Here is a 27,324-nt window from a genome sequence, read left to right on the forward strand (position 1 = left end):
AGACCCGAGACTGTTTCCGTGGACAGGGTCAAACCCGCGCACCTGGACATTGCCCAGCCTTTGGGGTTGGCCCTCCCCCCGCGCCGGGGTTGTCCCCCTTTGCCCTGTGCCCCTGCGCCTGCCGGGGTACCCTTGACCCCGCCTGAGCCCTTGTCCCGTGACTCAATGGACAGTGCGGCCCCGCCCCCCTCGGCCCCTACAGTGCACACCCGCCGGGGTCGGGTCATCATCCCTCCACGGCACAAGGATTTTGACTATGGGTGAATTCTGGGGGGGCTTGTGTGGTGTTTACATAATTCACCCGCGGGACCTCGAGTTGGGGTGCGGGGTTCCGCACGGACTGTTTTTGTTGTTGCGCTTCCGGAGAAAAAGGTTAAGAGAGTTCCCGCCGTTATGCGATTAGTTTGGTGATGTCGAACAATAAAGCAAGTTCTTTTCCTTTGTCCGACACTCCGCCTCCAACTCCTTTTCTCCGGCGCTACAGGATCACTGTTTGTTGAGTAAGCGTGTAGCCACATCACAATGCGTGAAAACCCATCTATTGCACATTTGATGTAGATGCCATGTGGTTTGAGTTTTTCATAGGAGCCAACATGCCCCAAAATTTTGGGCCGGGATTCTGGTACCTCAGTTGCACAACATGCGGGTCCAGTATTTTCATCAGTCTCCGACTCGTCTCTTGAGTCACCACGTCGCCAGCCTGAATGCATTTTAAATGCATCATCTTCTATCCATGGAGCATGCCATATCTGTCCAACTGGTTCTGGACAAACATTGCTGCATCGAGCTGATCTGAATTGGCTTTCCTCCTGAACAAACGCAAAGACCACAGGTGCCTGCGTAAAGTCGACAAGCTAATAATGATACAATTTATGTGACTCAAAGACAAGAGTATCTCCCAGTGTTTTGATCCCATATCAAAATAAAATTTCATCAACGCAAATAAAATAATCATTCTCCTTATTACGGAGTCCTCCAAGAGTCAGTTGTTGTTCATACGTTCTCCGTAAATTCGATGTGTCCAGATAACTAAGAAAAAAAAAATAGCTGTCACATATCCAGATTTTGCTTGGATTTAAAAATGTTCTTTATTTTATTTATTTTTTTTCAATTAATGTACAAAATAATAATATTACTTCAGACTGGAGGGTGTATTGTACATGTGAATTATGGACAGAGTCCTCCTTTAAATACAGCTTTGGGAGTTTTTGGTCACGTGAGTCCTGGGTCTTCAACCTGTCCTCTTGCAGCCGCCCGTCAGCACTCACCAAATCCCAAAGGTAAACGGAATTTTAACAGTTTTTGCGCTGGTAAACAATGCACGCCAACATTTCCGCCACAGGTTTACTGTTTCGCATTTGCGATATTGAGTTCCCAAATCAAACGCTGCCCGTTTGACGCGAATGCCAAATTGGCGACGTTTCGCTATGAAGCGGATTTGAGCAGATTACAGTCAATAAAGTGTGCTCTCTGAAAGACTGACTGTCTCCTAATCCCGAGTTGTCCCTGATTAGCTTGTTCGGGGCGCAACACACACTGGATGCTTTTTGCACAGAAAAGCACATTTGGAGTGTACGCACCCCACTAGTAGCGGGAAATAATAATATGAATAGACGTTTATATTCACGTGATGAGATCCGGGTACCTGCTTACCACCCAACGTCACATTGTATTCACAATTACGGTTTAACAGGGAGAAACGACGGCTAATTTATTTTGAGTATCCGCATTATTTCTGTAAAGCGGTATGATGATAATGTGACTTCTAACTGGTGTTTTTGATGAAGGTCCTCAAATCAGTTGGGTAATTGCATTCAATCAATAAGAAGGCAAACGTACACTGAGCGACTTGGCCAAACCCGATTGAAGTAGCACGCAGTCTAAACCATGCTGGGTTGGGAAACTGTTGGCCGAGAGGTCTCGCGAGAGAACGTTTGATATTCGCTTGAGATTTGCAAGGGACCGTCTACAAGTTCCTGACCAAGGATTTTGGTGAAATCGTTAAAAATACGCGTTTTTTCCCCTCATTCTGATTCCTGTAGTAGTTGGCAATGAATGAAAGGCCACGGTTTTCTTCGGGGTCAAATTTTGCGGATATCTTGCATTGCAGAGAAATTGTGCAATTAATGGGCTAAAATAGTTAGAATAATTTGGTGATCAAGTGGTTTGTACATATCTCTCACAGTTCTGAGGGTTCATATCCCTGTCCCGCCTGTGTGTACTTACATGTTCGCCCCATGCCAGCATGGGTTTCCCCAGGCACTCCGGTTTCCTGCCACATTACCCACCTAAAAAAAATAAATCATGCATGGTCGGTTTATTGAAGACTATATTGCCCGTAGGAACAAATGTGAGTGTGAATGATTGTTTCTATGTGGCTGGCAACCAGTTTAGGATGTACCCTGCCTCTCGCCCGAAGATAGCTGGGATAGGCTCCAACCTCCCTGCCACCTTACTGTGGATAAGCAGTCAAGAAAAGTGATGGATTATTATTATTACTTTTTTTTTAACCTGTCCTGTTCAGCTGCATGGCCATGCAGAATGTTGGATCTGTATACCATTTATACTGGAACTGTTTTGTGGTGTAGCAGGGGAGTTTGAAATCCATCCATCCATTTTCTTAGCTGCTTATCCTCACGAGGGTCACAGGAGTTGCTGGAGCCTATCAAAGCTGTCAACAGGCAGGAGGCAGGGTACAACCTGAACTGGTTGCCAGACAATCATTCTCATACTCTCATTAGCAACTCACTTCTTTCTTCACTAATACATGCTCTGGGAGGAAGCCAACTGACACACCCGTGCTGTACCAGTCTGGCAAACAGGTAAATGCACGGTAAGCCTTGCAGTGGCGCAAATATCAAGATGCACACCATTTGGGCTCTCAGTATGTTGCAATGTCTACACAAACATACTATATGTTGATCCTTAAGTGTCTAAACCTGCATTTTGAACCACTGATTTGTGTCATACAAATATGACTCCATAATAATAATACAGTAATAAGAAACATTTATATTGGTCAACAGCCAATATTTTGGAGTCATTGAGAGGACTGTATTCAGTTTTCATTTCTAAGAACTTGGGAAGTTTGCAATCTTTTTGTTTTAGGATGGCAGAAGATCCCATGTCGTGTGACTGTTTTGTTTCATTGCCCCCTGGCTCTCTTGATGACCACGTCATTTTTGGGAAGAACTCTGACCGTCCCCGAGATGAGGTGCAGGAGGTGGTCCACTACCCACCAACCTCTCACCCTCTGGGGATCATGCTGGAGGTAAAACCACAGGAGTTATCTATTTTTGGTGACATGGGGCAGTGGTTAAAGAGAAGAGCAGCAGTGTTTATTATACTGTATTTACCTGGTATATGATTACTCATGCACTCATGGGGATAGCTAACATGCTGCATTTATTAAACGAGAACTATTATTCATCTTGACCTGGGTTACTCTGTGTTTGACAGTGAGGCTCTGCATCATACCAATCGATCATGTAATTTTAGTCTTCAAAGTCCCTCTAAAACGAAAACTATTTTGCGACTCAAAACAATTTGGATTTGGTTGTTTAAAGGGGAAGTCCACTCATTGAAAATAACATGTATCAGATAGGTCATGTCATTGGTACTGTATCTTTAAAATAAAGATTTTCATCATCAGATTTTCATACTCGCTTGCGGCCGGCTGCTGGAGCTCCGGGGGCCTTTGTTTACGCACTTTTGTCCCGCGCATAGGCCTCAGAGTAGTCAGACTCTGCGTCATTCCCGTCTGAAGAACCATCCGAATATCCAACATTATTGACAGCCACAGGTTCAAATCTGTATGGAGTATTCCTCCATCTTCCTGATCAACTGATGCTTCTATTTCTCCATCAAATGAGGATAAATCTGAGAAATCAGCGCTGACAATAACTGTGTAGGAAAGTAACCGAACATTCAAAATTGCCGATATTAACAACCTTTAATGATATCTGATGAAAATCTTTATTTTAAAGTTACAGTACCAATGGCATGACCCATCTGATACATTGTTATTTGCAATGAGTGGACTTCCCCTTTAAAAGGTACAGGAGTTCTCAACGTGTGTCAAAGTGTGGCCACCTCAAGGATAATCGATTCTAAAGTATTTCATTGTGACAGCCATCATCCAGAGTGAACAGTTGCATATTCCAAGCAGACCAGGAGAAGCCCATCCATGCTTTCCTTTCTAGTATAGACGTTCTGACTGGAGCGCTCCCAAAAATATTTAAATAACTCCAGCCATTCAGAACACCACAGCTCTGGTTCTGACCAGAACAAAAAACTCAAAACACATTATAGTACTCTATTTATAAAGTGTTTTTATTGGTTCCCCTCCAGCTACAAAATTTTCTGTGAAGTTCTGGTACTGTTCTATAAATCACTTTGTTCCCGACAGATATGCTAATGGAGTATAAAGTGAGTAGAGTTCTGAAATCTACAGACCCTGGTCAGATACTGGAGCACAGAGTCCAAATAGAACACGGTGAAGCAGGATTTTGCTGATGTGCTGCACACAAATGAAATAAGATGCCAACAAAAGCAAAGTCAGCCCCAAGTGATAACCCCCAAAGCAGCTTGATGTATAATTATGAGACAAATATTGATATAAGCTATGTAGGGCACATCAAGTCGTTGTTGGTACAATATCAAATAAAATTCCATGCTCATAGAAATAAACTGTAGATGTCGGAATCAGATTTAATGACCAAGTATGCAACAACAAAGAATGTCTGCGGCAGTCGGAAAAGTAATCATAGGATTAATTTATATAATAATAATTGTGCTAGCTGATTACTTATAGATGAAAACATATTTCACAGAGGAAGCAAATTTGATACAGTAGAAAGGTGTTACGATACATCACAAAAATCTAGCAGTCTCAATCTAATTCTAAATTTATCTGTTTACTGTGTTGTTCTTTTTCATCCGTAGTGTACTTATATAGAGATCCCTCAGGTAGAGCAGACACATGCTGTCATCCTTAGTAAACCAGCTTGGATGTGGGGAGCTGAAATGGGAGCAAACGATCAGGGAGTTTGTATAGGGAATGAGGCAGTCTGGACTCGAGAGGCTGTCACTTCAGGAGAGGCTTTGCTGGGAATGGATCTTGTGAGGTGAGCACCTACTGAACACACTGACAACTCAGCCTCTGGAGCAACTCCGGTTTCCTGTATTTTCCGCAATGATATGACAATTGAAGCATTTTGTTAATCCTAGCCGGCCACTCCATCAACTTCACCATGCAAATCTCTAGACTGCAAGTATATTTCTCTACAGTTTGCCACAAAATTCATATATTTATTACTATTAATAACCGTGAGTCCTGGGTGTTCTACTGATGTAAAGTATCATTCCTTTATAACGTTAACCTTGTCGAACAGTATCAGTTTTATTTCAAAACTAACATGCTGAACAAAACTATTATTTCTGTTCCCTCAGGCTAGGCTTGGAGCGTGGTGACAGTGCATTGGGAGCGGTCACTGTCATCACTGGCCTGCTGGAGCGGCATGGACAAGGGGGTCAATGCAGGGAGGATCCAGAACCTTTAAGCTACCACAACACCTTCCTTTTGGTGGATCGAAATGAAGCTTGGGTCCTGGAAACAGCTGGAAGACTATGGGTTGCACAAAAGATCTCAGGTGATTGCTATCATATCATATAAAATGCTGGCAACCAGTCCAGGGTGTCCCTCGCCTCCTGCTCGTTGACAGCTGGGATAGGCTCCACCACTCCCCCAACCCTTGTGAGGATAAGCTACTAAGAAAATGGATGGTTAGAATACAAAATGAGTCCTGAGCACGTCTTGTTCTAGAAATACATACTTGAGAGAGCCAGTTAATATCGATGAGGGTCATCATTTGACACAATATTTTTATTTTATTTTATTATTTATTATCATTATTTATTAGGTCACTAACATAAAGATTGTGATACAGCATCTTGCGTTGCTTAACCCTAGAGAAACCATCCAAATCCTGTTTTAAAATGTTATGTCCCAACTAAATTAATCAAAAAGCATCAAAGGAATACAGAAACATCACATTTAGAAAAATGTACTAATTTACTTCCGGTTTAGATAATGGGCCAGTGACTCAGTGGCCCTTAACTGCCAAAAAGCAATGCATTAAATGCAGACACATGTAAGACGTTGGGCTTTCAGGGTAAAAAGAGTAACTGCGGTGCGTTGTGTTTAGACAGTGGGCTCTTCATTACACTGGGTCATATGTAACCCCATGGGTTCTCTAGGATTAATGTTGTGTAAAACACTCATAAAACACAGGTACTCAAACATGTGTGTACTTGTGTGTCGCTACTTGTAATTAAAACACACAACCGAAAAAGCGTATCCTGTAATCCCTCATTTTTTGCGGTTAATTGGTACCAGATCCACCCGCGAAAAGTGAAAAACCGCGAAGCAGGGCAAAATGGCGGTTTTTTTTTTTTTTTTTTTTTTTTTTTTTTGCTTCATAGGTCCTTGTTGTCTTGCTGGGCATGCCACATTATACCCTATCAATGTGGTTTCCCGCTACAGTACTGTACTAATTACTGTATGCTGGCGTTTATTTATTTATTTATCCATCCATGCATTTTCTTTGCCGCTTCTCCTCACGAGGGTCGCGGGGAGTGCTGGAGCCTATCCCAGCTGTCAATGGGCAGGAGGTGAGGTACACCCTGAACTGTTTGCCAGCCAATCGCAGGGCACATCGAGACAAACAACTGCACTCACAATCACACCTAGGGGCAATTTAGAGTGTCCAATTAATGTTTTTGGGATGTGGGAGGAAACCGGAATGCCCAGAACATGCAAACTCCACACAGGTGGGTCTGGGATTGAACCGGGGACCTCAGAACTGTGAGGCCAATGCTTTTACCATCTGATCCACCGTGCTGCCCTATTTATTTATTTTGCTTCATTGGACCATGTCTTGCTGGGGATGCCGCATTACACCCCATCAATGTGGCTTCCCACTACAGTACTGTACTAATGTATGATGCCATTTTAAATTTTTATTTTTTGCTCCATTGGTCTTACTTCCTGTAATCCTCGATACACACTATCTTCCGGCAACTGCATCACAACCTTCATTCCTCCAGACACTAACATAAACACCCATGCACCAGTCACCAGAACTGGACCACTCCAATAACATTCTTAAAGTGCCTTGTGAAAGTATTCGTCCCCCTTGAACTTTTCAACTTTAAAAAAAAAAAAAAAAAAATATATATATATATAATATATATATATATATATATATATATATATTTATTTTTTTTTTTTGTCAAGAATCAACAACAAGTGGGGCACAGTCGTGAAGTAGAAAGAAATTTAGTGGTTATTTTATACTTTTTTTAAAACAAAAACCTGAAAAGTGGGGCGTGCAGTATTATTTGGCCCCCTTGCATTGCTGCAATTACAGCTGTAAGTCGCTTCGGGTATGTCTCTCTCAGTTTTACACATCAAGAGACTGAAATTCTTGCCCATTCTTCCTTGTAAAACAGCTCGCGTTTGTGAACAGCAGTCTTCAGCTCTGCCCACAGATTCTCGATTGGATTCAGGTCTGGACTGTGACTTGGCCATTCTAACACCTGGATTTGTTTATTTGTGAACCATTCCAGTATAGATCTGGCTTTATGTTTTGGATCATTGCCCTGTTCAAGATAAATCTCCATCCCACTCTCAGGTTATTTGCCTACTCCAACAGGTTTTCTTCCAGAATGGTCCTGTATTTAGCTCCTTTCATCTTCATCTAACCCAGGGGTGTCCAAACTTTTTGCAAAGAGGGCCAGATTTGGTAAGGTGAAAATCTGTAGGGGCCGACTATTTAGCCTGACATTCTTTGAACCATTAACATTAAATACAAATTAACTTTTTGGGATTTTTTTGTATTTAATTACAAATGGCATACTTTTACTTTTACATTTTTTTTTACATTTAGGTTTTTACCGAAATCACAAACCACAAAAAATTAAGAAAACTATAAAGGATATCTAAGTTCATGTGAAACATTACATATTATTCACTATTATATGCTCACTGTAGGAAAAGTGCTGAAAACAAAACAATGATCACTGCATATTCAAACTGTGATTTTGACCATCACAAAAAAATTAATTAACTGAGATTTAAGAATTTATTCAACTCAGAGGACTTAACAAAGGTCTTGCCTGCACTAATGTGAAGGGTGATACTGGGATCTTGACTGCAGTATGTAGTCCATGTCTGGCTCAAGAGCAGTGGTTTTGATGCGCAAGACGTCACGCAGGTGAGAGTCACTCAGTCTCGTCCTCATGCGGCTCTTGTTAATGTTCATAACGGAGAATGTCTTCTCGCACATGTATGTGGAGCCAAACAAGCTCAGCATTTTCTTAGCAAATGTCCGAATTGCTTGGAACCTGCCTTCATCCAGCTGGCGGTAGAAGTTGACAAGAGGGAGCTGTTGGTGCCGACTGCGATGCTCGGCGTCACACTGCAGCTCAATGAGCTCCAGTTGCAGGTGGTCTGGAGCGTCATCAGGGTCCACGGAGAAAGGAGAGGAAAAAAGCGTGATCTCCTTTTCAATAGCTGCAAAGTCCCGAAAGCGCTGCTGAAACTCCTCAACCAGAGATGAGATGTCTGCTGCATACTTTGTCATTTGCGCACTGATATTGATCTGTGGGAAACTGGTCACAATTTCCTGCAGCGACGGGAAATGTGCGGTATTGGGCTGCGCCTGTGACAGGTGTCTTTGGAAAAGTAGCAGCTTGGTCCGAAAGGCTTTGATGTGTGAATACAGTTGGCTTACCACTGCATTTTGCCCTTGAAGGCTTGTGTTCAGCGCATTCAGATGTCGCGTTATGTCAACTAAAAATCCCAAATCAGCCAGCCAAACAGGATCATTTAATTGTGGCATGGGTTGTCCCTTTTTAGTCAAGAATTGTCCAATTTCCTCCTTGAGAGAGAAGAAGCGCTGCAGCGCAGACACCCGACTGAGCCACCTTACGTCGGTGTGATACAAAACATCTCCGTATTCAGCCTGGATGTCGAGAAGAAACTGTTGAAACTGGCGGTGGCACAGCGCTTTGGAGCGAATATAATTAATAGTCTTTATCACCGGTTTCATAACATTATCATATTTCATATATTTGGCACAGAGAACTTCTTGATGAATAATACAGTGGAGTTTAATAGCGCTGCCTCCTTCTTCGCTGACTTTGTTACAGACAAGGCTTGATAATCCACTCCGCTCGCCAGCCATGGCAGGTGCGCCGTCCGTAATAATCCCGGTGACTTTATTCCACTGTAGTTTCATGTCATCTACGGTGGAACAAACAGAAACAAATAAATCCGTTCCTCTTGTTTGGCCCTTCAGACTCTGGAGGTCCAGAAGCTCTTCACTCACGTTCATGTCATTGTCCACTCCTCTTAAAAAGATCAGTAACTGAGCGGTGTCGGACGCATCCGTGCTTTCATCGCACGCTAACGAGAAAAAGTCAAACTCAGTTCCTTTTGCCTCTAACTGTCTCTTAATATCTAATGAAACGTCTTCAATTCTCCGTACCACAGTATTACGAGCCAGGCAAATATTGGCAAACTCTTGCTTCTTCGCGGGACAAATTTTCTCAACCATTTTCATTACACAGTCTTTAATAAATTCACCCTCAGTGAAAGGTTTGCAGTGCTTTGCAATCAGCGTTGCCACTTCGTAGCTTGCCTTTGTGGCATTTTCATTTGACTCACGGACTCTTGTGAAAAAGCTTTGCTGTGCCGTTAAAACAGCTTCCAGTTGCTTCACTTTTTCACCGCGTTTGTTCCCAGTTAGCTTGTCGTAGCTAGCATGTTTCGTCTGGTAGTGCCTCTTGATGTTGAATTCCTTGAAAACAGCCAAAGTCTCTTGGCAAATTAGGCAGACACAGTTGTTTCGTATTTCAGTGGAAAAAATACTCAAATTTCCACTTGTCCTGGAAGCGGCGGCCCTCGCGGTCAACTTTCCTTTTTTTGTTTACAGACGCCATGTTAGAAATGGGCTGGGCTGAAACGATCACGCAAGGTCAAGGGTCACGGCGGCCAGAGTGCGGCCACAGGGCTACTGCCATCTTCTGGTGAAATGAAAAATATGAAAAATAGCTTTTTGTACACATGTATTTTATACTGTGGTCAACAGTGCTGGCGGGCCGCATATTATTGATTTCATGATAGAGGCCGCGGGCCGGTAAAAATTTGTCCACGGGCCGCAATTGGCTGATCTAACCCATCAATTTTAACCAGCTTCTCTGTCCCTGCTGAAGAAAAGCAGGCCCAAACCATGAGGCTGCCATGTTTGACAGTGGGAATGGTGTGTTCAGGATGATGAGCTGTGTGGCTTTTACGCAAACACACCGTTTTGCACTGTGCCCAAAAAGTTCGATTTTGGTTTCATCTCAGCAGAACACCTTCATCCACATGTTTGATGTATTTCCCAGGTGGCTTTTGGCAAACTTTAAACGAGACTTTTTCTGGATATCTTTTGAAAAATTGTCATGAGCAAGGCTGGACCACGGCCAAGGGGGACGTGGCCTGGCCACCGCTCCAGCAGGTGTCATCTCTGACACCCGTCGCCGGTCAAAGCTGTTTGTCACTGGCATTTGCCAGTTCGTTGCTTTGTGTTAGTGAGTATGCTTAATCGTATCCCGGGTTCATAGTCATTGAACCCTGTTTCTCGTTTTTTGGATCCTGCTTTCTTGGACTGTGTAATTGTGCATCTCTTTAGTTAAGAATAAAACCCACTGAAGATTATGCCTCTGCCTGGGAGTCCTGCATTTGGATCCACCTTCACACCGCTGGGATGTGACAGAAATGGCTTTCTTCTTGCCACTCTTCCATAAAGGCTAGATTTGTGCAGTGTACGACTGATTGTTGTCCTATAGACAGACTCTCCCACCTCAGCTGTAGATCTCTGCAGTTCATCCAGAGTGATAATTGGCCTCTTGGCTGCATCTCTGATCAGTCTTCTTGAAAAAAGGAGAGGTGCAAAACGGCATGGAAAACCAAGACAACACCTAAACTCGTCCAATCGAATAAATCCAGGCCTTTGTCACTGCAAATGAATATCAGTTGATTCAGTCCTAATTGATGGCTGACACAAAGGACTTATTGCCAAGGAACATGAGTCAGACCAAGAGCTGTCTCAAGACCATAGCAGTTAGTTTTTGCAGAACTTAACACTGGCGACAGGCGTATAGCTAAGGATCTGAATGCTCCACTGAGCATCGTTCACCCATTATATGTAAGTGGAAAGCCAATCATACCTCCATAAATATGTATCAATCAGTTGCTCCTAGCAAGTTGTCTGGCAAAAGAGTGCAAAGAATAATCATAAGAGTTGTCAAAGAGCCAAGGACCACATGTGGAGAGCTTCAAAAAGACCTGGAATGAGCAGATAGTGTTGTCACAAGGAAAACAGTGAGTAATGTACTCGGCCGCCATGGCCTGTTTCCATTCTCACCACGCAAGACCCCACTCCTGTGGAAAAAAAAAAGATGTCAAAGCTTCTTTAAAGTTTGCTGAATAACATTTTGACAAGGCAGTTAATTACTGGGAGTATATCATGTGGTTAGGTCAGAGTAAAATTGAACTGTTTGAATGCCATAATGTGCAACATGTTTGGAGAAATTGCACTGCACACCTAAAAAAAAAAACAAAAAAAACCCACACCAACAGTCAGACGTGGGAACGAGATGGTGAGGGTCTGCTTTTCAGAAAATGGCACTAGTAAACTTCACATTATTGAAGGAAGGCTGAATAGGCAAATGTACTGAGACAATCTTGACGAAAATCCCCTCCCATCTACGAGGATGATGAAAATTAAACAAGGGTGGAAATATCACGAAGATAATGATCCTGAACATACTGCCAAAGAAACTCTCAACTGGTTTGAAAAAATAAATAAACCCAACCTGAATCCTATCAAACATCTATGGAAACAATTGAAACTCAAGGTTCACAAAGGAAAATCACAGAACCTTCAAGATTTGAAGACCACTTGTGTGGAGGAATGGGCCAAAATCATACCAGTTTGTGTGGTCAATTCATTTTCCGTCTCTTTTCAAATTATAACACAAATGAATTTCCGAGTTTATTTGTTCTACTTTCTCTATATGTATGGTTTACTTGGGTTGTTCCCAAGATCTGGTGAAATTTTCAGCGTAACAAGCGTAAAATGTCCGACAAGTAAAAATAACACTCTAGACCACTGCTATACTTACAAATAAAACTCATATCACGCACCCCCCCTGTGCTCCCCCAGGCAAGCACTTAAGTGTGCGAAGCCAGTCCAAAACCAGTTGAAAAGTGCCCCTTTTTTTTCCTTTCGTCTTGCCCCGTTAGTGGTCGCCACAGCGTGTTCATCAATGCCAATGGAAGAGCTTGCAACCAATTGAGTGTGGATGAAGCTAAAGCCTTAGCTATCTTTTCTTTAATGTACCTGTTCATGCGCTCAACCTGATCTTGCGATTGTGGATGATACACAGAACCAAAATGATGTTTCAAACCGAATGTTTTTTTTTTTTTTCTACAGCCTGGAGATGTTTGTTTTTGAAATGAGTTCCATTGTCTGATCTAATTTTACTAGGGAACCCGTGCCTTTGAATGTAATGATTAACCAAATGTTTTACCACTACACTCGCTGCTTCAGATTTGTAGGGATATGCTTCTGGCCATCCTGAAAAGGAATCTTCTATAACTAGTAAATACCAGTAACCTGACACTGTTTTAATCATGTCAGTAAAATCCATTGAAATCACCTGACCAGAATGTCCTCCCTATTTGCACACAGCATATAACAGGGGGTTCTATGTCATGTCCACCACCACTGTGACCAGCAAAGGAGAATGCTAATGGTTCCAGGAAATGCTCGAGTTACGTTCGAATTCAATGCATGCAAATTTTAACCTTGTTCTTCGGCTCCGAATTATCAGTATTATCTTTTTTTCTGTATCTTGGTTGTACTATACCACTGTAGCGTACTCTGGGTCTGATTGGCAGATATCCTGTGTCTATCATCCCCACCCTATCGGATGTGTGCAGATAGCTGAGCGCCTCAGTTTAGTACGAGTAGGCTCCCTTGGTGCAGTACATCCTCATTTGAGTTTATCAGTGGATCTTCGCTCACTGAACATCTCTTCTCTCTTGAGAACTGCGACTCCGCACGCCGGCCCCCGTCATATCCCCACCACCTCAGGTTGTATAGATTTCTTGCTGACCCCACATGCTTCGAATGTGGACTTTACCCCTGTTCGTGTTGGTCATAGATTCCTACAGCCTGCTCAAGAGCATAGACCAGGGTAGTTGGTTGAAGGCCAAGGTGCGGGAGTCCGTGCTCAGTTCACTCAAGAAATGTCTGTAGCAGACGCCTTGGGGGTAGCGTCAGGGGTGAGAACGATTGGTAGCAATTCCTGGATGGAGAGAGCAGTGGCAGCCAGTGCAGTGTACCTTCCAGCTGACTGCCTAGTCTGTATGTTGGCACGTCCCGTTATGTTCCTGATATCCCACCCTTAGATGCGCCAGCAAACGCGTCATGTATTCTTCCAGTCATGTCTCAAGACATTCCACCAGAACCTTGCAAAGGATGGGATACAATTCATCCCTTGTGTCCGGAAACTGCCCTTGTGCCGATTTTCTATGCCGGTAAAGTGTCCCTGATTTCTACCTGCTTTTTTAAACATTTGTCCACTCTCCCACATGAAGCGAAAGTTGGAATGATTCCCCAACAACACTGCCAGATTGTTCAGGTGACCAACAGGTCTGATGGATCAGAAGCCTTGACTCGCGGACGGGCGGACGTGTGGTGGTGCTGTGGTGGAGTCACCCTATTCAATGTTCTCCCTTCTCGTTGGACAGGCCGATGCGCTCTGGTGTCTGCTATTTATCCAACCTTTGTCGCTCCACTAGATGCTCGTGCTAGTCTCCTCGAAGTAACAAACCAGGCCGTTACAACACGTCACCGCCGTTCTATATATGACCCGAACCCTAACCCTTGTTTAACTCCCCGGTTTATATAGATGCTATAGGTGTACCCCGTGATGTTCCGAATGAATATAAACTTACTAATCAGATAGCTGCAGGATTTGAAAGCCTTCCCTTGCTTTCTGCCATTTTTCCCGTCACCCCCAATAAGAACGTTGACCGCATTAATTATTTATCAGCGTCTGGCAAATTACACCAGGGACGGCTTCGAGGCTGTCCATGAACAATTGGCTGCCACCTCTTTGATGACACTCCAGACCAACATGCCAGTGGCCATGATCCTCGCAGAGAAAGGAGGTGTTTGTTCCATGTTCGGAGATCAATGTTGTACAGTTATTCCGAATAACACAGCCCCTGATGGATCCCTGACCATCACTTTGCAAAAATTGCGGTCTTTGTCGAGTGAGATGAAATCCCACTCAGGGGTAGACACCTCTTTATGCTCTTAGTGTCTTCGGCAAGTCCAAGGCCTTGGTTAATTTTGGTTCTTATCTCTGTTGCTGTTTTTTCCAGCTCTCTTGGCTTTGTGTGGTTGTTGTTGTATTCCTTGTGTCAGCGATTGATTACTGCCACCATTGAGAAAAAGGACATTTATGTTCCTCCACCCTATATGATGGCTGAATTGCTTCCTCGTTCAGGCCCGTCCGTTGTCTGCTCCGGACGATGACGCCGCTGGAACTTTCCTTTAATTCTGTTTATTTCAGGTGTCGGACTCTTTTGAGTCCGAAAGGGGGATTGAAGTGTATCTTTATTGATGTGTATCTCTTTATTGATGCGTATCTTTTGCTCACACATGCCAAATCATCAGTTAACCTTACTGGAGAGACCAGGGCGTAGGAATGTGCCAGTTATTACCAGCTGGAACTGGTTTAGTCATTATGATGAAGATAGTTTGTGATGCTCTTATTTTATGATGCGGTTCTCTTGTGATGCTCTTTGTGATGCTCTTTTATTTTCCTTTCATACGTTTGTGATGCGGACCCTGCTGATAGTAGGGGAATGCTGTAAGTGCTGTGTATCTTGGCACTTGTGATCTGCTACAGCCATTGTCTGTCACTCATGTGTGGCCAGAATATTCTGTAAGTAAAAGCTTCGAAGAAACTTCATCGTCTCCAGCCTGTATTTGGATAACCAACATTCTCACTATCCGAAATTAAACAAACACACGGAGGAAAAAGTGTCCTCCAAGAGGACTCAGAGCTGATCCCTCATGCAGTCCCACCTCCACCTTAAATTCTTCTGTCACACCCACACATCACCACTGTTCTGCTGCCCTCATCCATATCCTGTACTATTCTCACATATTTCTCAGCTGTATAAGACATATGCATGTTGGAACACAGTTCCTCCCTTGGTACTCGGCTGTCATCGGCTTTCTCCAGATCCACAATGACACAATGTAGCTCCTTCTGACCATCTCTGTACTTTTCCACTAGCATCCTCAACGCAAGTAATGTATAGTGAAGAATAATCGTAATTGTTAAAAAAATCATACATTGTAATTTCTGGATTTTTCTTTTTAGATTATCTCTCTAACAGTGGACATGCACCGACGATGAAAATTTCAGACCCTCCATGATTTCTTAGTGGGAGAACTTGCAATATACCAGGGTGTTGAAAAACTTATTTTCTTCAGTGTATGTCTGGTGCTCTTTCTCGGCATGAAGCCATACAATTGCTTGCAGATACTTACTTCTGTCCTAAATCTAGCCTCCACTGCTCTTTCCCATAACTTCATTATGTGGCTCATCAGCTTTATTCCTCTAGAGTTCCCACAGCTCTGCAAATCACCTTTGTTCTTCAAAATGGGAACTAGCACACTTTTCCTCTAATTTTCTGGCATCTTCTCTCCTGCTAGTATTCTGTCAAATAAGTTTGTCAAAAACTCAACAGCCACCTCTCCAAATTGCTTCCATACCTCCACAGGTATGTCATCAGTACCAACTGCCTTTCCATTTTTCATCCTCTTTAGTACATTTCTAACTCCCCCTTGCTAATCATTGCCACTTCCTGGTCCATCACACTTGTGTCTTATACTCTTCCTTCTCTCTCATTTTCTTCATTCATTACCTTCTCGAAGTACTGTTTCCATCTATTTAGCACACTACTGGTAGCAGTCAATATATTTTCATCTCTATCCTTAATCACCCTTACCTGTCGCACATCCTTCCCATCTCTATCCCCCTGTTTGGCTAACCTGTAGAGATCTTTTTGGCTTTCTTTTGTGTGCAACCTGGTTCACATGTCATAAGCTTCTTGTTGTATCAATGCATTCCTTTCGCCTCTCCTCAGTCCTCTCAGTGTCCTACTTCTCCGCTAGCCTCTTTTTTTTGTCTGACCTCCTGTATTTTGTGGTTCCACCACCAAGTCTCCTTCTCCACTTTCGTACCAGAAGACACACCAAGTACTCTCCTGGCTGTTTCTCTGATCATCCTGGCTGTAGTAGTCCAGTCTTCCGGGAGCTTCTCCAGTCCACCAAGAGCCTGTCTCACCTCTTTTTGAAAGGCCACGCAACATTCTTTAACTCTCTGTCACATCCTACCTGTGGGCATCGCTGCAAATTACATTATACATAACACCTTCAATTTCGAGTTTCATTCTTCACCAGCTCTTTCTCGAAAGTAACCCCTACTCTATTTCTCCTCCCATCTACTCCATGGTAAACTAAACACTGCCCCTCAACTTCTAGTTTTACTACCCTTCCACCTGGTCTATCACAATACATCAGCTTTTCTGATGAGAATGTTGGTTATCCAAATACAGGCTGGAGACGATGAACAGTTTCTTCGAAGCTTTTATTACAGAATATTTTGGGCACAAATGAGTGACAGACAATGGCTGTAGCAGATCACAACTGCAAAGATACAGAGGACTTGCAGCACTCTTATACTATCAGAAGGGTCCGCATCACAAAAGTATGAAAGGAAAATAAAGAGCATCACAAGAGAATCGCATCATGAAATGAAGAGCATCACAAAATATCTGCATCATAATGACTAAACCAAATCTATCTGGTAATAACGGGCACATTCTTACGTCCTGGTCTCTATTAAACATTTCAGCAAGATTCACTTAAGGTTAACTGATTGGCATGCTTCAAACAGTTATACAGTCCTGACTAAATATGAGCAAAAGACACACTTCAACGCTCATATATGTTTGGCAAATTTTTAAGACGGATGCCCGTCCTGACACAACCCTCTGCATTTATCCAGCCTTGGGACCGGACTCCAGATTGCAGTGGCTTGATCCTCCATGGGGCTGCATTAGTTAAAAAGTGGTCCAACAAGGCAAAATTAGAACTTCAAAGCTCCTTTGACCGAACAGACCTGAGTGTCTTTGAAAATACAGCCAGCAGCCCTGATGAATTCATGGATATTGTTCCTGTGTGTGTGTCAGTTTCTGTGAGGAGGTGTGTGTACCAGCAAAAAACTTTCACACGTTCAAAAACAACAAGTCGTGGTTTACAGCCAAACTTAGGCCACTCTGCCAAGCTAAAAAGGTTTCAATCGTACTAGAAACTAGCTGACTAAAGAAATTAACATTGCAAAGAGGAATTGTGCAGCCAAACTGGAAAAACATCTTGGTGCTAATGACTCCAAATCAGTCTGGCACTGATTACAATCGCTCACGAATTACAAGTGACGCTCTCTCCCAGCTCAATACCAGGGAGCACATACCAAAGGCAGCTACACTGGTAGGCGCCATTTTGAGCTTTGCTTGCTTCAAGACTGAACCACCAGAAGCAGCTACATTGCCACCAGCAACCACGAGGAGTCCCGGCCTCACTCTGGGGTTGCATGAAGTGAGGCCCACTCTGAAGGGGTCAACACACGAAAAGCAACAGGCCCCAACAGCATCCAGAGCGGGTATTAAAAAAGTGTTCGGATGAGCTTGCTGGAATCTTTACCAGGATTTTTGACCTGTCACTGACATAGTCTGCAGTCCTATCCTGCCTGAAGACCTCCACTGTCAATCCCTCCCCCAGGGATCAGCAACCCAAAATGTTGAAAAAGCCATATTGGACCAAAAAAAAAAAAAAAAGACAAATATGTTTGGAGCCGCAAAAAAACAAAAGCCTTATATAAGCCTTATAATGAAGGTAACACATGCTATATGTATCTATATTAGCTGTATTAGCCTACTATCAAAATGACAAAGTTGGTTACAAATACATAATGAGCATTCATGATTAAATGTTTATTTTCCTTGCAGTGCATTCTGTAGAGAACGACATACTACGTGACTGCTCTGTTGTACGAATCCGCCTCAAGTTTAACTTCATTTACAATATTAATGATTTGTTTCATTGCTTTTTATGAAATTAAAGAAATCTGATTTTTGATGTCATTTTTATTTTGAGGATTCGAAAAAACTACAAAAAAGAATGTGCATAACGTGCCCCTTGTCTGGGCACTAAACATAGTCAAATAAAACGCAGCGTGCATTTCTAAAAATTAAACAGCAGCTTTTGAAAACAGATCTTTCTTACTGAATATATGCCTATGCCAGGATTGTGTTCTTGCCCATGACTTTTGTTTTCGGACATCACTGGTCAGCTCCTTCCATCTGTGAAAAGTTTTCCACGCTTTATTATCTCCCAGGTTGCAACAAAACTTGCAGCAGTAGTGGAGTTTGAGATGCAATCCACGTCTTAAATTTATTTTTCTCCTCTAATTGTAATTCTAAATGTAATGCAATCACACTTATTCTCTCTTTCCCAACTGGGTACTCTGCTGCAAATGTAGCATGCCTTCCCTGGAAATGTCTATCCACATTAGTTTTTGTTATTTGACAACTTCTCGCTACAAAGCAAACATTCAGGCAATCCTTCTGCAGTTACATTGAAAAGAAACGTTGAATCCTCTGTTCTCCCAAGTTATTTTTCTCTTTTCCCCCTTGGGATCCATGCCCCATCACATAGCCGCCGGTTTGTTTACAACAGCCACTGTCAAGCATCCCGCCCTGCTGATAGAAACGTGTGTTACAGGCTATGACACAAATCTCCGTTGATGGAAATGTTGAAATTTAATATTTTACACACCCTTACAGCATTGGAAAACGTTAAGAATGTTTGTGTAATGTTTGTCCTCTCACAGAAACCCTATTAAAGCAAATATATTGGACCCTCCACATCCTAGCCACCATCTTTTCCAGCTCTTTCCATTACACAGGACAATCCAAACCAAAACTAGCACGCATTCCAATACCTCTTGCAATTAAATTCTTGAACAGCTAACGTATAATTCCATTGCAATATGATGCCAATTTTCTGCCTCGAGCTTGTAGTCACATTGTGATGGGCCAATTAGTATTATATATTATAGATTAGATTATAGATTACATTATTATTGACATGGTCTCAGAGTATGACGCAAGTCTCTTTAAACTCCAATAGACTCCCTGAAGTCTTGACACTCTTTGCACAATGGTAATTGCACTGGACTATTGCTCCAAGGGGCATTTTAACTGCTCTAAATGATAGAAGACCCTGTGTCCTTTGCACAACTGTGAGTTTAAAAAAAAAAAAAAGTCTGTTAATTGACTATATGTCTGCTGTTGTACTCAACGCGTATGTCCTACTATGGCGGTAACAAATACTAAGGGCAAATTCCTTGTGTTGTTTGCATATTTGGCCAATAAAGCAGATTCTGATTTTGATGTCTGAATTTTCACATGCATATTTTATTTTATTTTCTCTGATGTTGATTCTCTGATTAAAGAAAAATAATAAATCAGTTACAAAGTAATGTTTTTTTTCTTCACATAGTGCTTCTACTTTGACTTGAGTCATTTCATTCTAAATTAACAATATTCTTACTTGAGTTCACCAGTTGGCTACTCTATCCACCTCTGGTTATACCACAATTCCAAAGCAAATCCTGATTTCATTTTCAGTGAGTTTTTACAAATTTTACATTTGTCAGTTTTGATTTATTTTAATGTCGGTTGTTGTATTTTCTTTCTTTAATGAAACGATACCAACAATATTGTATGTGTAAAAGACAATTTTTATTTCTCAGAGGGAGTGACGAACATCTCTAACCAATTGACCATTGGGACTGAGATTACCACAGAGCATCCGGAGCTGCGGAGCGTGGCCCAGGCACAGGGCTGGTGGGATGGTGTAGGAGAGTTCAACTTCTCAAAAGTGTTCAGCCCTGTGAAACAACCCGTCAGGATGGAGCTTGCCAAGAAGCGCTATAAGGGGGGTGCAGAGCTACTACAGCAACAAGACGGTGAGCGATGTAGGCTGCTTCCACAAACAAACAAAAAATCATTTAATCAGTTAAATTTTCTATTAATTGTAGTTTTGGTTTTAATTTTTTAGAACAGTACAATTATTGAGCATCCATTTTTTTTTCTAAATATCTAAAACAATGCGGTATGAAGGTGCTATGGTGGTTAGCACCTCTGCCTTACAGGTCTCATGTTTATGATGTCTACCTTGCCTCCAGCATTCCTGTATTAAATTTCCATTTTCTCCCTGCGATTTCCTGTTGAACAGTTGTGTGTAACTACACTGTCATCCAGAATCAGGTGAGAAACGGTCCAACTCACCCATAATTTTAACGAGGACCAGCGGTATACAGTGTGTGTGTGTGTGTGTGTGTGAGTGTGTGTTGGGTATTTGGACAGTCACCAATTGTGCATCTGTCCCACTTAAGACAGGTACTGTATGTAATTTTCATCATAGCCACACTTCAACTGTGAAAGGCAGGATGTGGAAAAAGTAATCGAAGAAATGACATTGTATGATTTTTAGCTCACTTATTTGTATATTTTTGCAAAAAATAAATGTCTGGACACCTAAATAAGTAAGTTTCTTTCGGCTTGTCCCTTTCGGGGTCGCCACAGCGTGTCATCTCAGATGAACGCACATATGTTTGGCACAATTTTTACGCCGGATGCCCTTCCTGACGCAACCCTTCTCAGGGAGTGGAGGCCCCAGTGGGATACGAACCCACAACCCCTGGTTTATCAAACCAGTGCTCTAACCACTGAGCTACAGGGCCTCGTCTGGACACCTAAATAACCAACAAGAATTCTGGCTCTCAGACCTGTTACTTCATCTCTAAGAGGCTCTTCTGTCCACCACACGTTACCTGTATTAATGGCACCTGTTTGAACTCTATATATGTCAACACCCTCAATTTGTCAGACTCCAACCTCTCCACAATGGCTAAGACAAATAGCTGTCCAAGCACACTAAGGACACAATTGCAGACCTGCAGAAGGCTGTGATGATCTCCTCTATAATAGCCAGTGAGAAGAGATCAACTGTTGGCCCAATTATTAAAAGATTACAGAAATACAAGTTGACTAACAATTTTCCCTTGAGTTGGGGCTTCATGGAAGATCTCACCTTGTGGGGTATCAGTGATCTTGAACTGTTAGGGGTCAGCCCAAAACTACATCTGGTCAATGACCTGGGGGCCTGGTTGATGATATGAGGAGAGCTGTGACCACAGTCACAAAGGATTCAAATCCTGCAGCTCCGGAAAAGTCCTGTGGCTTAAAGGTGCCATATTTTTTCCAAGACAACTTTCTTTAGCATTTGGAATGTAATATTGGGTCTACAGTGCCTCAATAAACATGTGAAATATGAATTCAAATGGTCCATGCATTGAGTTCTAGATCTTTTTCTGCCGAGAGGTCTGAAATCAGATCATTTGAATTTCTGGAGCTTATCTATGTCACTCACGATGATGTCCCCCTATCTCTCTGCTCTCGAGGTTACGAAAACAGACCTCTTAGTCTTAATTATTGTTGTCAACATAACCGACGTGTCCTCTCACAGGTCGCACAATGACACAAAGGCAACCAATCAAAGGAAAGGGGGCGGTCTTACCCAAATGTGGACAAAGCAGATACAAAGCTAGGTCAAACAGATGTAGTCATCATAGGGGCCTTTTTTGGACACTCCTATGACAAAACGAATATATAAGGAGAGACAAAAGAAACTGGCAGGGAAAAAGCAAGATCACAAAGAAGGAAACCTAAAAAAGAAAGCAACTCAAAAGAAAATAATAGAAGCTCACAGAGTTATGTCCCTGTTGCACTTGATGATGTACCACAGGAAGCTCCAAGGATGACATAAGTCCAGGAAACACAGATGTGTCCATGGGTGACTTTGTCATCCTCAATTTTCCAAATATTGTGGAACCTCGGAGTTTGAACATAATTCCTTCTTGTAAAGTGTTCAAAGTCTGATTTGTCTAACCCCTGAAACATTTTTTTCTGTGGGAAATAAGGTAAATGAGTTTCATCTGTTCCCAACCTCGAAATACTATATAACTATTTTAATTAAAACTTATCTAAAAAAATTTACACACTGTATTTAACAAAATGCATACATTTGAAGCAGGGGTGTCAAAGTCATTTTTTGTCACGGGGCATATTGTCGTTACAGTTTCCCTCAGAGCGCTGTTACACCATAAAAATCTTTAATCAGCTCATTATTACACATGAAATTTGTGAACTAGTTTTGTAATCAGAAATCAAGGTTGATGGGTTTTTCAACTATTGTTCATGTTTGGTAGCACAAAAATGCTTGCAATATTGTCATCATGATATCCATCCATCCATTTTCTTTGCCACTTTTCCTCACAAGGGTTGCAGGAGTACTGAAGCCTATCCCAGCTGTCAACGGGCAGGAGGTGGGGTACACCCTGAACTGGTTGTCAGCCAATCGCAGAGCACCTAGAGATGAATAGCCACACTCACAATCACACCTAGGGGCAATTTAGAGTGTCCAATTAATGTTGCATGTTTTTGGGATGTGGGAGGAAATTGAAGTGCTCGGAGAAAACCCACACAGGCACGGGTAGAACATGCAAACCCCACACAGGGAGGGCTGAGGTTGAACCCAGGTGAAGGAGCTTCACTAAATTGCTTCGTCATTCACGAACAAAGATGGGGCGAGGTTCACCACTTTGTGAACAATTTCATGACGAAATTGTTGGACAGTTTAAGGACAATGTTCCTCCTTGTACAATTGCAAGGAATTTACGAATTTCATCATCTACAGTTCATGATGTCTTTAAAAAGGTTCTGAGAATCTGGAGAAATTACTACATGTAAGCCGCGAGGCTGAAAACCAACATTGAATACCTGTGACCTTCGATCCCTGCATCAAAAACTGACATCAATATGTAAAAGATCTCACCAAATGATCTTAGGAACACTTCAGAAAACCAATGTCAGTAAGTACAGTTCAGCGCTCCATCAGTAAATGGAACTTAAAGTTCTACTATGCAAAGCGATTTATCAACAACACACAGAAACGCTTCCGGCTTCTCTGGCCCCGAACTCGCGTAAGATGGATTTTGCAAAGTGAAAAAGTGTTCTGTGGTCTAACGAGTCCATGTTTCAAATTGTTTTTGGAAATTGTGGACATTGTGTCCTCTAGGCCAAAGAGGAAGAGAACCATCTGGACTGTTATAGATGCAAAGTTTAAAAGCCAGCATCTGTGATAGTGTGGGGCTGTGTTTGTGCTAATGGCACGAGTAACTTACATACATATCTGTAATGCTGAAAGGTACATTCAGGTTTTAGAGAAACATGCCCCCATCCAGGCAACATTTTTTCATAGATGCCTTGGCTTATTTCAGCAAGACAATGCCAAACCACATTCTCCACCTGTTACAACAGCGTGGCTTTGTAGTGACAGAGTGCTAGACTCCCGGCTTCTCTGGGCCCGAACTCATGTCAGATGGACTGTTGCAAAGTGAAAAAAATCTTCTGTTGTGCAGCAAGTCCACATTTCAAATTGTTTTTGGAAATTGTGGACGATTCTGCTGTTAACAAAACTGTCTTACTGTGTGTTTTAGGCTCTGTGACAGCAGAAGTGATAATGTCTATTCTGAGGGACAAGTCCAGCGGCATCTGCATGGATTCTGGTGGTTTTTGCACCACAGGCAGTATGGTGTCTATTCTGCCCAGAGATACGAACCTGCCCTGCATCCACTTCTTCACTGCAACTCCAGACCCCTCCCGGTTTGTCAATGACAAAACCAGAGAATTACCTTATTGCATATTCTAAACATTCTATAACAGGATACAATGGAACTGGATGCCAAAACAGACTCAGGCTGAGAAGTTAAAAAAAAAAAAGTTACGAAAATCTCTTAGAATGTAAATGATGTTTTGGGGAATTAAGATGAAAGCCTTCCAAATATTGCTTTGAAAAGAGTTTACTTTGCTAGCAAAACAAGAATGCTGAATGAGGGAAAGAAAGTGAAACACTTTTTAAAACTAGAAACATGTGAAGTTATGACAAACAGCAGCTCTCAGAATTGTTTGTTATACAAAACCCCAGCTCCAATAATGTATTGTACCGTACTATGTGTAGTATATTGCTGAAATTTTCAAGTTGAAACTGCTTCTTTAGTTCAAGCCACCGAGCATGAAGAAAATGTCCATTTTCTACCTCATTTCAAGAGTTATCTTATTTAAGGTTTTCTTGCTGCTGGGTTATGGAGGTGGACAAAAATCCAAGCAACAGAATCATTTGTTCCCATCAATGATACTAAAGGAACAGAAAATAGTGTGTATTTTAGACACAGTCAGCCTTAGTCTTGAATATGCTGTTGCATTAGTGAGTGTTTTTTGTTTTTTCTTACTCCTTCTAGTCATTTCTCTCTCCGCCATTCTTCTTTGGTCTTAAAGGTCCATATTCAAGCCTTATATATTCTCTGAGAACTACACCCCTGTGCCCATGGTAATCTCCCCTCACTTTGGCCCCGATGATCCTGCAAAGAAGCAGCCGCGCTTTCAGGACCAGGTGGACCGCAGACATGACCTTTACAAGGCTCACCAGGAGTCACTGAACACAATGAAGACTGACCCGGTAGGTCAATGGCTTACAGAGGATTTGAAAAAAAGTACTGCACAAAGTTACACTGAATCAGCCTTCCAGTAAGGATGGAAAACAAATCAAATAGGTTTACTTTATGCATAAAAGGCATGGTTCAACTGTACACGAAACAGAAAAATAATGTACAATTTCATAGAAGGTTCAGCTCCAGTATTTGACATAGGGTACTTGCAACATGCAGTGTTTTTTTATATATACTGTATTATAGATCAGAAAATACATTTTCTTCACCAGGCTTTCTTCACCAGGATGCATATTCCTGATAACAAACAAACCAAGATACACTGTTGGCAGGGTAATCATAATTGAATTTCACAATTTTTCCAGATTGTTGTATATCTCTTTTCTTTCTCCCTGCAGGACAAGGTCTTAGCTAACTATAAGATTCTGAGGGACCTCGAGTCACAATGTCTGAGTGAGATTTCAGCCATGTTGAGTGGAGAGAAACCTGGCGATGAACTGGGAAACTTATTTTTTGATTGTGTGGACACAGAGATCAAGTTCTATCAGTGACATTTGGGAGAACTGGTTGGTTTGAAAATTGCTGTGGTTCAACAACTTACCTTATAGTACTTAAAAATAGAATCTTATCTTAATCAATTAACTGTGGACATTTAGTTATTTATGAATGACAACAGTAAAGAACATAAAGAACACTGAATGAATGAATGGTTATTTCAAGTTGGAACAGTTTAGTCAAGTTGAAAGGTCAGAGTTTGTGGTTTCAGTGGCTTATTTGCCCCATGTACATGAAACTCCTGTATGATGATCAACTGTTTTTTCATACAGTAGTCTCAACAGATTGTTCCTTGTAAACAGAGAATGGCAATAAATGCCACAGAAGGACTCTTGGAACAGTTATCCTCCAATATGCCTTTACCTCACTGCACACATCGCTGATACCATTATATGAATAATTAGGACAAAGGGGTTTGTTTCATGACTGGTGTAAATCCAGCACTGTGGGCAGTTCAAGACTCTGTAGAGGCAGCATAGCTTTTGCTGTTAAACTTCTTCGAGGTGGTCCCATCCTCCCCGTTTTGTTAATTTCACGGTAATAGTAAAAAGGCATGTTTAAAAGAGTGAAGGTCTGTGCTGCTGTGGGTGCGATCACAGCAGATTTCGCTCATGTCCAATTAAAGTGGCTACTTTCATTCCCTTTAAATGCGGCAGACTCACATACTCACTGATAGAGATCTCTGTGTGGAGGAGAACAATGAATGCCTAATCGCAGTAATTCATGCATGATTGAAGCATTGTCACGGCTTTTGGTCGGTGTGGCAATAGACAATGTGAGTGGGTACCCTTATTAAAAACAAAATAAGTTGGTGCTAACTGCTGTAGATTTAAATATGTTTGTGGAGCTCATGTACTATTACCACCCCCAATGATTCGTGTGCCCGCCCCCCCATAGCCGTCCTAGCCTGCCACATGATTTCAAATATATGATGATGATAATAGTACTACCACTACTAATACGGCTGCTACTAAAACAGTGGTGCCTCTACTTACGAACATCTCTAAGAATGAAAAATTTCAGGTTACATAATGCCTGCTAGGAAAAATAATGTCTAGTTAGAAAGGAAAATTCAGTATTTGAAAGGAAAAAATAGCTGGTAGATTCACAGACCCCAAATTCCACCGAATGTAATGATCTTGTATCTTGGTTTGTGTGGTCTGATAGAGCTGCTCTCCCATTGGCTATCGCCATAGCATCTTCCTGCCATCCCATTGGCTAAGAGGAGCATTTATCTTTACCCGTGATACACATCATACACCTTATTTGTGAGGGGCAAATTGGCAAATGTGCACTAATCCTGCGCTTGCTTGTGCACAAATCTTGCACAAAAATCTCTACGCCAGCAATCGTGTTCTCCCACAGATCCACTGTCCACGAAAATATGACCCTAAATGTCTACAAGACATCTGATCATCAGTTTAACCCAAGAACAATGACTTCTGTAGTCGTAATAATGCTGTAGATGGCACATGCAGTAGTGTAGCAGTGGTTTTGCACTTCAGTATTGTATGGAGTAGCTTCAAAGTGTGGATTTGTTGGAAAAGAACGTGTTGTCATGTAATGGTTACATGGAGAATATGAAATAAAGACTTTGGAATGTGACCTGTTTGTGTTCTATGTTGTAATAGCAACATAGTCAGCCAAGCAAATTAATCCATCCATCCATTATCCAAGCCGCTTATCCTCACAAGGGTCATGGGAGAGCCGGAGCTTATCCCAACTAGCTTCAGGTAAAAGGCAGAAAACACCATGAACTGATCACCAGTTAGTCGCGGGGCAGATATTGATCCCATCACTGAGCGGGAATCGATCCGATGCTGCCTGCACCAAAGTCAAGCAAGTATACCACTACACCATCAGTGACTCAAGCCAAACGAATTCAAGGAAATCAGTTAGGCAGCAAGCAGGACAAGGATGGGAGGAAAAACTATT

At 42.1% G+C, this 27,324-nt stretch overlaps 1 protein-coding gene and 1 non-coding gene across 6 annotated transcripts; one reads left to right on the forward strand and one right to left on the reverse strand.

Moving 5' to 3' along the window:
• Window positions 1-1,185: 1,185 nt before the first annotated feature.
• On the forward strand, window positions 1,186-26,994 carry scrn2 (secernin 2). 5 transcript variants are annotated; one of them, XM_061829758.1, is made up of 9 exons: window positions 1,230-1,280; window positions 2,780-2,822; window positions 3,109-3,271; window positions 4,945-5,126; window positions 5,452-5,651; window positions 20,017-20,232; window positions 23,827-23,992; window positions 24,665-24,845; window positions 25,233-26,994. In XM_061829758.1, the coding sequence occupies exons 3-9, from the start codon at window positions 3,110-3,112 to the stop codon at window positions 25,383-25,385; spliced, it is 1,260 nt and encodes a 419-aa protein (XP_061685742.1). In that variant the 5' UTR covers window positions 1,230-1,280; window positions 2,780-2,822; window position 3,109; the 3' UTR covers window positions 25,386-26,994. The 5 variants fall into 5 exon arrangements, with proteins under 5 accessions (XP_061685741.1, XP_061685742.1, XP_061685743.1 ...); XM_061829759.1 differs by having other exon boundaries at window positions 1,239-1,280; window positions 2,784-2,822; XM_061829757.1 differs by lacking the exon at window positions 2,780-2,822 and having other exon boundaries at window positions 1,186-1,280.
• trnai-gau (transfer RNA isoleucine (anticodon GAU)) lies at window positions 20,937-21,009 on the reverse strand. Its single transcript has one exon. It is a non-coding gene; the product is annotated as a tRNA-Ile (tRNA).
• Window positions 26,995-27,324: the final 330 nt, after the last annotated feature.

The sequence above is a fragment of the Syngnathoides biaculeatus genome, chromosome 9, assembly GCF_019802595.1.
Source record: "Syngnathoides biaculeatus isolate LvHL_M chromosome 9, ASM1980259v1, whole genome shotgun sequence".
Taxonomy (NCBI): Eukaryota; Metazoa; Chordata; class Actinopteri; order Syngnathiformes; family Syngnathidae; genus Syngnathoides; species Syngnathoides biaculeatus.